This window comes from Lepidochelys olivacea, assembly GCF_965140295.1.
Source record: "Lepidochelys olivacea isolate rLepOli2 genome assembly, chromosome: 1".
Lineage (NCBI taxonomy): Eukaryota > Metazoa > Chordata > Testudines > Cheloniidae > Lepidochelys > Lepidochelys olivacea.
Genome location: NC_140411.1, coordinates 41,809,413 through 41,821,620, shown reverse-complemented (window position 1 = coordinate 41,821,620; position 12,208 = coordinate 41,809,413). Strand labels below are relative to the sequence as shown.

Genomic DNA, 12,208 nt, shown 5'->3' with positions numbered 1-12,208 from the left:
AAAACTTTTGTCTATAGATTTTAATTTTACTGATGGGGGATATTGGTTATTATAAATAGGACTAATTTCTGAATTTACTAGAAACAAAATTTGTTACAAGTGTTTTATTGAAATAAAGTGGAAATTTACTATAGTACAAAATGTTAATAATTCCAAGGGAATTAATACTAAGGGAACAATGCTAAAAACTCTGAAAGTGTAATTTTTTTTTTTTTACCAGGTGGTCTGGGTTAAAATTGGCACCAGTATGTAGAAAAACTGGGGTTTGGAATAAGGCAAATTTAAACTAGACCAATAAATATATAAAAAATAAGTGAGGCATTTAGACTTTTAAAACTTCATTCCAACAAATATCAGAGGGGTAGCCATGTTAGTCTGTATCCACAAAAACGAGGAGTCCAGTGGCACCTTAAAGACTAACAGATTTATTTGGGCATAAGCTTTTGTGGGAGTTGAAAATGTTCCTTGAGTCAGAGACAGCAAAAATAGGCCCTCAGCTAAAACCTCTCCAGCACATCATCAACACTTCTAACTCCCTGGACACTCAACAACAGATTTTCAAGTAGCCATTCTTCAACAAAAAAAAACTTCAAAAACAGACTTCAAAGAGAAACTGCTGAGCTACAATTCATTTGCAAACTTAACACCATCAATTTATAGAATGCATTTCAACTGAAGTAGACAATTTCAAGCATACAATTACAGTTTCAAGACAATTATAGATATATACACAGTATACAGGTACAGTGGAAAACCTAAAGAAGGTAGCACTTATCTGACATTATAAGTAGTGAAAATTGCCACAATTTATCCTGGAAAATCTTTATGACCCAGATTCAGCAAAGTGTGCAAGTATGTGCTTAACTCTAAGATTATGAAGAAGTTCTACTGATTTCACTAGGATGTACGAGTAAGCACATACTTAAGAATTAGGCACACACTTGAGTGTTTTGCTGAATCAGGGCTTATAACAATAAGGCAAATGCTTCTTTTTAACATTGATTGGGGTGATGGTGGGGCGGGGTGTGTGTGTGTGTATGTATGTATGTATGTATAAGTATAAATAATAATTTTACCTACTTCTAAAATAAAGCCAACTATGGGGAAGAATGTGGCATGTTTATCAGTGCCAGTAAAACTACAAAATAATTTAGGACAAGAAATGAAGAAAAATTTATCTAATTATCACTATGGGAGAGATTTAAGTACAGTAGACCAGGATGTAAATTCAAGAGTTGGAATTTTGCCAGGGTTAACATTCCTACTCTCCTGGAAAAAATGCCATGGCATCTTTTAATGGCCATAAGTGGTCAGAACTTCAAGAATTTTATTTCTGAGTACTAAAAAAAGGTTTAGAATTGTACAAACAAAAAGAAATGCTTAGGTAACAATAGAATTATTGTTGTAAATTAATTGCATAATAAAGGTAAACAGAATGCACAACCAACATAGCACAAGAGGCTGTATTGTACAAACATTAATTAGCTTAGTGAATTAGGTGTTAGCACAAATAAGAAAAGGTAGCCAAACACCCAGATACTGGTCACTTTTTAATCAAGTTTCATATTAGTACGTTTCCATGGAAAGAATAACATATATTTTACTTTTTCTCCTACCAGCATTGCTGGGGCTTTGGTTCACTTCTGATTTACAGAGAGGAGGGATATTTACTAAGGCCCTGACCCACGAAGGGACTAAGGCCATATCTACACTTACAAGCTAGCACTCAGGTAGCCTCATTATGCTGATGTGAGAGAGCTCTCCTGTCGAGATAATAAAACCAGCTCACTGAGTGGCAACAGCTATGCTGGCAGGAGAGCGCCTCCTGCTGACAGCGGTGTGCACATGAGCACTTATGTTGGCAAAACTTATGTCACTCAAGAGTGTGGTATTTTTACACTGCTGAGTGACAAAAGTTTTGCCGACATAAGCACTCGTGTAGACATGGCCTTAGGCGTTGTGGTGCTGAGCATCCGAGCACCTACCTTTTAGCCCTGGTCTATACTACAGACTTACGTCAGTCAGTACAACTAAATCACTCAGGAGTATGGAAAATCCACACCTCTGAGTGACATAGTTATACCAACGTAAGTCTATAGAGTAGACCAGGACTATGTCAATGGGAGAGCTTCTCCTGTTGACATAGCTGTCATCTTTTGGGGAGGTGGAGTACCTATGCTGACGGGAGAAACTCTTCCACTGGTGTGGGTAGCATCTTCATTAAGCGCTACAAGGGCAGAGCTGCATTGGTACAGCTGTGCCGCAGCAGTGCTGTAAGTGTAGACAAGCCCTTAGGTGCTGAAAAAAAAAATTTCAGGAACAGCACTGTTATCCACAAAGCCTGAGTTAGGGGCATAAGGCTCCTATGCAATAAATGGGGAGAGACAGGTGCCTTAAAACGAAATCCACAAAACCAGCATGCTAGACAGGGAGCCAGCTAATCTAGCCAGTAGAAGATGCCAACCAGAGGATGCGTGCACTACTGCAACGCTCCCCTTGGACTCTTTGATGCCTAAACCCAGGCTACAAGCAGGCACCTATCTCTGTTTGTGATTCACAAACCAAGGGAAGATAAGCATTCAGCCACATAAGTCACGTGCAGGGTCTGATCTGGTAGGTGGGCTCAGAGACACCTACCAGATCGGGCCCAGGGGGCGGAATGGGAGGAGGGAACTCTTTTATAGAAGCAGTTAGGGTATACTCACCTGGAATGTGGGAAATCCCCAGTTCAAGTCCTCCCTTCTCCCTGATGAGAAGGGAATGAGGAGAAGTGATCTGAACAGGGATCTGCCATCTCTCAGATGAGTGACCTAACCATTAGGCTATAGAGCCATTTCAACTCTTTTCACTGGCCCAGTTAATATTTAATTATTAAATTATTTAATTACAGAGGAAAAACTTCAATAGGAGAGATTGAGGGAGCCCCGCATCAGAATATCCCATAGCCTTTTTTGGTGTGCTCCTTATTATAAAGAGCTGACAATAAAAGCCTGATTTACAAAGAATTATACTTTCCTAAGAAAAGAATCTGATTTACTTTCTATACATACTTTAGGCAATTTAAATACTACATAAATAAACATTGCCTTGTCACATGTGCCTATTGCACAATTTTATTTCTATAAATATTAGAAAATGTGTAGGTCACATACCTCATAGTAATACTGAAAAGCTTGGGATTTATCACCTTCATTATCATACAATTCCCCTAGTTTCGACAGTGCATATGAATCAGTTGGAACTACACTGATAAGCTGCATGAGCCATTCTATGGCTTGGTTGGGATCCTCCATTATTTCATATCTGAGGTATCTTCAGTTAAGGACAATTCAAATGGTGACCATATTTGGGTTCATCAAGCGGAATTCTTATGTTATATAATGTAAATGTAATCCAAAAGTTGCATGTTGAAAAAATTTGCCAGACATAGCAAAGTGGACATATATTTTGTTTTTTTGCACATTTACTTAATAATTTCTTCCCACTCAGATGTACTTTAGTTTACTATAAATAACATAATTAAGCGTTAACAGTCTAGGCTGCTCTTTCAACCTTAAAAACACTTTTGGTGTGGTTCTTCTCTCTCTCACTAATTTTACATTGGTATAAATTCATTAACTTGAATGGAGTTGCTCCTGATTTATAACAGTGCAACTGAAAGGAGAATTAGGCACCCTATTTCTATGCCCCACAAACTTCCTAGGTTTTCTTAGTGTGGTTCTGTGCTACACAAAACGACAAGGCAAAATTGTCACCACCTTATGCATTAAATCTGTTCCTTAGGTGCCACTCTGTACTGCATCTCTAAGGAGCACAGCACAGAATTTGCAGCTTAGGGGAAGAGGGCTTTAAGCCACCTTTGCACTCTTCACTTCTGGGCAGCTCTGAGGGCTGGAGCAGTCCCCACTGTAATTAGACAGCCTTAAGGGGCCTGTTTAGTTACAGCAGCCTTCCTGGGTGCTAGCACAGTTCATAATCCCCACAGAATGATGTAGCTCCTCTCCAACACACTCCCCCTACTCTCAACCCCGTCCCCAGAATGCCCCCGATGCCCGAGCTTGCAAGGGAGTCCTCTAAAGGCAGTGTTATCCAGTGTCAATACAGGGGAATATTCCCCCAGCCAGAACCAGGGCTTTAGAACCCCTTTATGCCACTCCAGTGCTTTAACCCATTGTAAAGAGGCGGGAGCAGGAGTGAAGACCTCACCCCTTGTGTCTAGTTAGATTCGTATCTGCTTACTTTTCTATTATCTGTTTTATCACTTTCACTACTTTTAAAAATGCTGAGCCAATACTGCAATGGGATTCCATTATGCCTTGGAAGGGATTCTATTGTGGTTTGCACATCATGAACAGAATGCTTAACTAAGTTCTGGCTGCAGAATCTTTACTGCTGATGAGGCAGAGAGCTAAGAAAGACCCCAACTTGGCTTTCAGATCCCAGGCTAATTTTGCAGGATTGACAGATGATTATGCTTTTACTTGTAAACTGAGCAGACTTGGTCTGGAAGCCACTGAGAAAATAAACAAGGAACCCTATGGAGCTATTTTTACAAATTCCCTTTTCAGAATAGAACTTCACTGTAATGAAATATTTTGTTCAAAGTTTTACATCCATTATGCTTATGTCTGTTATATTATTTTCAAAATAACATCAGTTGCATATCTAAAGGGTTACAGGGCTCTCCTCAATGTTAATTATCCTTATATAAATAGGCCTTCTTCATGTGTGTTAGTCTACTAGCTTTAATGACATTGCTCACCAAAATAAAGGGTTGCAGAATCAGGCCTTATTTTCACACACCAAATATATTTTAACCCCACAAATGCCTCCTGATTAAATGTAAATTTTTTTAGCCATACAAAAACAAACTTTTATGTCTTGATTAAGACTAATCTCAGCTAATCCTCTAATGTAGACTAAATTCAATATTTGGCATCATGACCCAGAAAAAGATACAAGCTTGCTATTTGGTAGAGAACTTGGGCACTGTTTCGAAGGATTGCCTGAAGTTTCAGAAAACAATCCAAAGCCTCATCTATTCTGTTTAACTTTTTATATGTTAAACCTAAAAATAAAAGTTACAAAATGAATTCAACAGGCAAAATAAAACATCAGTACAGGCATAGTAATTTAGCAGAATAACCAAGGAGAATGAAGCAGAAATGCAATATTTAGATGGATGCTATCAACTTAAAAATCATATTTTTGTCTGATTTTTTTGTTCCTGTACTATTGCAATAGGGAACACATGAAAGAGACTGAAAAAATATTTTTCTGTTTTCAGTTTGTTTAATTTGTACATTTGGCAGCCCTTTTTGGATAGTCAATTTCACCGTTTTGATAGTTGGTCAGTTTTCCTTGTTTATTTTGGGTTTTCATAAAGCAACAGATTTTAAAAAATGTTTTTTCTAAAAATAAGAAAACAGGATTGTAAAGCCACAGGGATACTCAAGGCAGATGTGGTATTTGAAACTACCTTTAACTTTTTTTAAGTTGGAGTCCTTTTTAAAAAGCAAGCTGCATCACTGTTTAGAGGTAAATGCAATATAACTGCGCTTTCCCCAACGATCACTCTCTCATCTCAACTGCATCTCAGTAGATTTGCTGTGCTGCTTGGTTAAGAACCATCTTGACAGTCCTTTCAGGCAGTGTGACCCGAATGAACCAAAGCTGAGTAGGGCAATGGTCATGATTCCAGGCAAGGCCCACCCGCCGTACATAACACCATCCCTTTAACAAGGGGCATCAGAAAGGGAAGGGGGGATAATTTGATGAGTAGTACTATCCAAAACCTACATTTTGAATAGAAAATAGTTCTTCGCACTTATAGCAATTTTTATCTTCAAAGTGGTTTATCGACATCAATTACTCTAAGAACAGATGAGTAATATTGGTGCAGAGTTTCTGTGAAGAGGTTTGAAGCAAAGGACATTATCTCACTTTACGTCTTAAATCATGAAGTAAAAGAATTAACAGTTTATTGGAAATGACAGAACATATTTTAATTTCAATTAACATTTCTAAAAAGGACAAGTTTGAAAACTAGAATCTCAAACACATTAGTACTAGCCTTATCCAAACTTTAAGCCATGCAAACACTTCTACATTACCTATATTGTAAAGTGCTTCAGTGCATGAGGAATCATTCCTTAGAGCTTCCTTATAAAACTCTGCTGCTTTTTCATAGTCTCCATTTGCAAACACAGTGTTTCCTTTATTAGTGAGAGCTGATGGGTTGTATCTATCAGAATTCACAGCTAAATCTGCATAGTTGGTTGCTTGTGCAAATTCATTTTCCTGTGTAAACAAAATATATATAGTACATTAACAACTTAATATACTATCAATCAATAATTTTCTTTGGAGCTAACCTTTGTTGTTTATGGTTGATATAACAGCAGTCTGAAAAAAATGTAATAATCTTCAATCCTAATACTATTTTTTATGAGCTTGTTGAAAACAGATCACTCACATTTTTCAGGTCATAGAAACCTGAAAATTACAGAGTGAGACCTAAATTGTCATCTTGTCCATCTCCCTCCCAATGCTGGTTTGCTCCTTATTTTGGTAGGAAAGAGAGGGGAAACACTGTAGAATCATTTAAGTCTCCAAAATGAACTTATTTTATATTCTATTTGAAAATTAATATTAATCAGAGAGGCAGAGCAGACAGCATAGAGCAGTGTTTTAAATGTCGCTGTCTCCACTCCTCCATGAGTATAGTTATGAGAGTTAAGCGTGGGATCACAGCCCTATTACTGATGTGCAGGTGAACAGAACCCTGCCAGAGATGGAGGGAGATAAAAGTTCAGGTGAGCCCAGCAGGAGACAAGGAATGGGTGACAGGCCAGGCAGCTGAATACATACATTCAGAGAGCACAATAGCAGTAGGAAGCCAGGGCACAAATAACTAGAACATACATATATGAAGAGCTTCATGAACATTAACTAATTCACCTTCACAACATCCACATGAGGGAAGAGTCTCTTATACCCCAGCAGTGGCTCAGTCTCATTCCTCCTGGCATAGCAGTTGGAACACTCCTTTCTGTCTGCTCTGCTTCCTGTACCTCTATAAAAGCAGAGCACTCCCACACATAGGTGCCGATTCCATGCATGCTGTGGAGCTGGAGCACGCATGGGGAAAAAAGTAGTGGGTGCTCAGCACCCACCGGGAGAGCCGCCAATCAGCTCCTTCTCTTCCCTCGCAGCGGCTCTCACCTGCCAGTGATCAGCTGTTCAGCAGCAGACGCTGGGGGAGGAGTGGGGGCAGGAAGAGATGCGAGGAGGGGGCAGAATGGGCCAGGAAGAGGCAGGATGGGGGCGGAGAGCATGTTGGAGCTTGGGTCAAAGTAGGGGTACGAGCACCCTCTGGGAACTCAGGAAGTTGGTGCCTCTGCTCCCACAGCCCCTACTTTCAATTAGGAAGTGAAGGCAACAATTGAAATTTAAATATTTAACACTTATAATCAAAAATAATAAAGTACTTTGCTCTTGCATTGCACTTAATAGTTCAAAACATTGAACAGACACTGATTAGTTAAAATGGTGTCTTTTCTTACCTCTCGTTTTCTTGAGCGTTGTCTCTTAATGCTGAGACAGAACATGTAGATAGATACAAAAATTGCTACAGAAGCATAGACTCTTCTGAGCTCATAGTTAACAACAACAACAAAAAGGCATACTTACCAAATAATAAAGAAATGAAAGGTTTGTTGCAGCTGCACTTTTTACTCTGCTATCCTTTTTTTCAAACATTTTTAAAGTCTCCACAGCCTAGAATTAATTTATAATCAAGTTACTAAACTGTAACAAACTTACTCAAACTATTACTGTGCAGGTCAATCCTATGTTTTTCTGAAGGAATAAACAACTAAAATGACTACTTGACTTATATTACTAATTACTAGTGAGTAATTTATTAATTACTACTTAGACAACAATTATACATAACCTTTCCTATTGCAAAATAGTTGATATTTCATACTTTTAAAATTCCCACAGTACTGGCAGTTTTGTTTGCAGCGTATGGATCAGATTTAGAAAATACCTGAACTTTCTGTTCAGATAGCCACACTTTTCCACAGAAGTTCCATTCATTAAAAAAACAAACAAACAAACCAAAAAAAAAATCCAAAAAAAACTTCGACATATTCATTTTGTCAACTACCTGTATTGTGTAAGTATTTTCACTTTTTCTGTATCTTTACCCAAGATTTTTTTCTTAAAGACTTACAAACAAAAAAAAATGAATGTAACAATACAAAAAGTATGTAACACAGTACGTTTGGAGTACAAATAGAAATTTTGCTTTGTGTATTGATCAGAAATGACCAATCATTTTCATATCTCATACTATACAATGTGCTCAGAGAAGTGAGGATTGAGGACAATACATATGCAAATCTAAGGAGTTTTACAGATCACTTTGTACATCAGAAATTAATTTAGTAAACTTTGCCAAGGCGATACTGATATGTGAAAAGAGTAACAAAAATGATATAATAATTAACTAAACAAATTTAAAAATAAAGGGCAATTTTTTCAGCAATATAAAAAAAGATATATTTCTATAGACCAAATATAACAAAATCTTTGGCTAGGTTCTACTAAATATTTACATTATGTTCATAAAAATTGTTTAATGATACTTTTGCCTCAGTTCCACTTTCCATTACATCAATGCAAATGTAAGGACTTCAGGTTACCCACTATTTGCACGATTAAAATTCCTCCTTTTTCCCTACACAAGTTAAAATCTTGAATCTGCTTATCATAGTAATGTGAATGCATAATGCTCTCTGGTGGTGTGCCAAGGCAGAGGAAAAAATATAAGGTTTTAAAATGATCCACGAACATGCTATTTTTACATTACTCAAAATGCATGACTTAGTGTGGCATAAGAGGACATGTAAAGTTTACACAGTTAGCTGAAGTTTATTGCTCCCTAGCAAACTACATAGGAAGTACAAACTACTACAAATGAGAACATTTTTTTAATTATATAGAATTCTCTGAGAAAAGCACCAATTTGAGAGTCAAGGAAATAGTTTCAAAATGCATGACTTCAAATTTTATGGGCTTTGAAACTCAAGACTTTAGCTATAAGGATTTTGGTTCTCATTATGTATTTGACTGAATCAAGAAAGAACTGGTCCCATAGATCTATAAGTACAGTACTGTTATATCTGAGGTATTCTACCATTAAATTGTTTCTTCAAGTTCAGGCTGCACATCTCAGTTACAATGGAATTCTGGTTTACTGACCTTTCAACTATATATATCTAATTGCTTTCCTAAAGTCATTTCCTATTGTTGCTGATTTGTTTGCCCTTTCCTTCTACTGATATGGTGGCACCTTTGGTTATAAAGATTAAAGTGGAAGTAATTTCTTTGTTTTCAAAGAGAGAAAAGAAGTTCACAGATGATTTTGGGTGCTGCTCAGCTGCTGGTAAAGCATATTATAGACTGTGTGAGCCAGATGAAGCCATGACATGCCGTGGCATTAAAATGCCTTAGCGGTACTCATTCTATCATGGTGGAAAGTGGAAATGTTGATTCTATATACACGTCTCAAATTTGGGAAGTTCACTATTTATGTATCTTAAGAGTAATGGTCAATTGGACACAACCATCAAAATACATTGTCAAAACCAATCCTTATAACTGGATTCCACTGTACACATTATATATGACAAGGGCAAAGTTTAAATGTAATGCACCTGGCCTAATCTGTGGATTCTCAGTAACGGTAGAAGAACTCACAAGGCTAAATCCCAGTGTTCTGCTTTAAAATTTTATACCAGAACTATCTTGTAAATTGAGAGGGATTCAAAACACCACCAACACACAAAGATTATTTTAAAACAATATGTAAGCCTGAAAATGGCTAGGTAGATGGTCAGTAGAGATTTCTGATATCTATTTTACTTATGAATTTATTTGTATCTTTGACCTGAAACCATCTCATTGTGTACCTTTCTAGTCCACATAACCATGTGCTCATGTCACTGCTACTCTTACGTGTTAAAATCTTTTGTTAAATTAGATTATAAAGTCTTCGGGGCAAATACACCCTTACTATGTATTTGTACAATGCCTAGAATGGTGAGGCCCCAATCCTACCCAGGGACCTCCCATTGCTACCATACTACTAACATTAATAATATTCCTCAGAATGTGGGTCCTTCATATTATTTCATGATTTAACTGTCCTCTGACTTCAAACTGATGCTACTGTTTCACAGTACATCATTCCAATCTCAAACTCTGTATAAGGTTTCAATTCAGCATTCCAGAAGTTCACCAGTTCCTACCAGTACTAGCCCCACAGAACAGAAATACCATTTAAATCTCACATCTGTAATTTTATTTCTCTTGTAGTTTCTAGTAGAATTATGAAAAAACTGTTGGATACAATGAAGCATGGAATTGCGGCAAGGAAGTGGAAACTCTAATTGATAACTACTGAATAGAGAGGAAGTTTGTCAGATAGAACAGGTGACAGGGAGCCAAGACTCCTGGGTTTTAGCCATGTGTCTGCCACAGATTCACTGTATAACCATGAGCAAGTCATGTAACCTCAAATGCCTCCTTTTACCTACTCTCCTACCTTAGAGGGGTGCTGTTGTGAGGTTTAATTAATGAATTTTCACAAAGATCTTCGAGACACTATGCTAGAAGGTGTTACATATGTAATTTTAGATAAAAATATTCTTGAATTAGATGCAAACAGTTCTAACACTGCATAAGATCAAGAAATTCAAAAGGGAAGTTCCTACAGCAGCTTTAGGTCATATTTTATAATTATATTTTGCTGCTTTAAAAAGATCCAAAATATGGAACAGCAAATTTTGTGTTATTAATTTAAGGTGAATTATTTTTTCCCCTCTGATTTTTAAACTTTTAATGCTTTCATCAATGTATGCTACAGTGAGTGCTCAGTTACACCCATTATAGTTACAGTAGCAGAAGATTTTAATTTTAACCTCTCTTTTTACACACTTATAAAACTTTTTGAAGTTTACTTTGGGGACTGAAATTTTCCATGTTTTTTCTTCAGCCAAAGGTGAAGGGTGGTGTAAGGTGGTTTTTTTGTTGTTGTTTTTGGAAGTTTGAGGAAAAATCCCATCAACTGTTCTTGAGTTTGCTGTTGTTCAGATGAAGCATTTTTCAATTTTATCAAATTCTGTCCAAGACTTTACCCATGGAACGGGACCTCTATTCTATATTTTTCTTTGAATAAAATGCAAGAGTAATGCAAAGGTAAGATTGGAAATCTATGACACGTGAAAGTTAGGAAAGAGCATATTACGTGTATACTGTCTGTGTGTACATTCTCTAATTACTATACATGGTTACAGGTTGTATTTAAGGTTATAGAAAAATGCATTTTTCATTATATATTTGAGAAATTGTATGATCACATAAGTAAAGACTATCCTAACACATTCATGCATAATTGCAGTGTTAAGGTAGTGCACTGTATCTTAACTTTCACATTTCCAGTCTTCTGAGTATGGAGTGCAGCATAAAGGATGCAAAGCTGCCACGTGTTTGCATTGGTAAGGGATAGCCAGTTTAAGAAAATGATTCACTTATGTATTATGTACATTACACTTATGTGAATATGGAGGAGCAAAAGGTATACTATGATCAGGAATGAGGCACTCCAAAATATAAAATGAAATGCAGCTTTCTTGTTTGAGGTTCTTACTTACTTTGCCCAGGCTAAGCCCCAATACCAATGCACTGAGAATAGTGACAGTGTCATGTAAGCAACAGTCAGGTCACAGGATGGCTCCTGGTTACCTTGTTAATATAGCTGTGTCAAAAGAACAATTAAAAAAAGGGACTTCTTGGCTGAATTTATATCATCAAGGCACCCGATCTTTTATATTCACAGATAGGAATTTGTAGAGGCAATTCATTGGACTCAGAAGTATGAAAGAAGCATGAAAGAACTTATATAATGGAAAGAGTAAGTAGAGGTTTGCATAGTGCAGAATAGGTTAGAAAAGACAAGATCCTCCAACATGCTACTTCCAAACTTGCTTATTTTTCATGTCGATGTCTTTCCTCTAATTCTTTATGCTTCCAACAATTTTAATAATTCAGTAGGAAACCAAGACAGTAGGGTTTCTGCTTTAAAATGTGCTACTATTCAATTCTTGATGTTTCTTTTTTTATTTTAAGCAGTGAGTTT

At 36.9% G+C, this 12,208-nt stretch overlaps 1 protein-coding gene across 3 annotated transcripts in view; it reads right to left on the bottom strand.

Moving 5' to 3' along the window:
• Window positions 1–12,208, bottom strand: part of IFT88 (intraflagellar transport 88) — an 80,241-nt gene that overhangs the window by 29,913 nt on the left and 38,120 nt on the right. For all 3 annotated transcript variants that reach the window (XM_084617379.1, XM_084617378.1, XM_084617380.1), the window contains 4 exons: window positions 7,693–7,779; window positions 6,114–6,300; window positions 4,960–5,068; window positions 3,153–3,303 (listed from right to left, as the gene is read on the bottom strand). In XM_084617379.1, coding sequence (XP_084473505.1) covers window positions 3,153–3,303; window positions 4,960–5,068; window positions 6,114–6,300; window positions 7,693–7,779 — 534 coding nt within the window. The remainder of the gene's footprint in view (window positions 1–3,152; window positions 3,304–4,959; window positions 5,069–6,113; window positions 6,301–7,692; window positions 7,780–12,208) is intronic.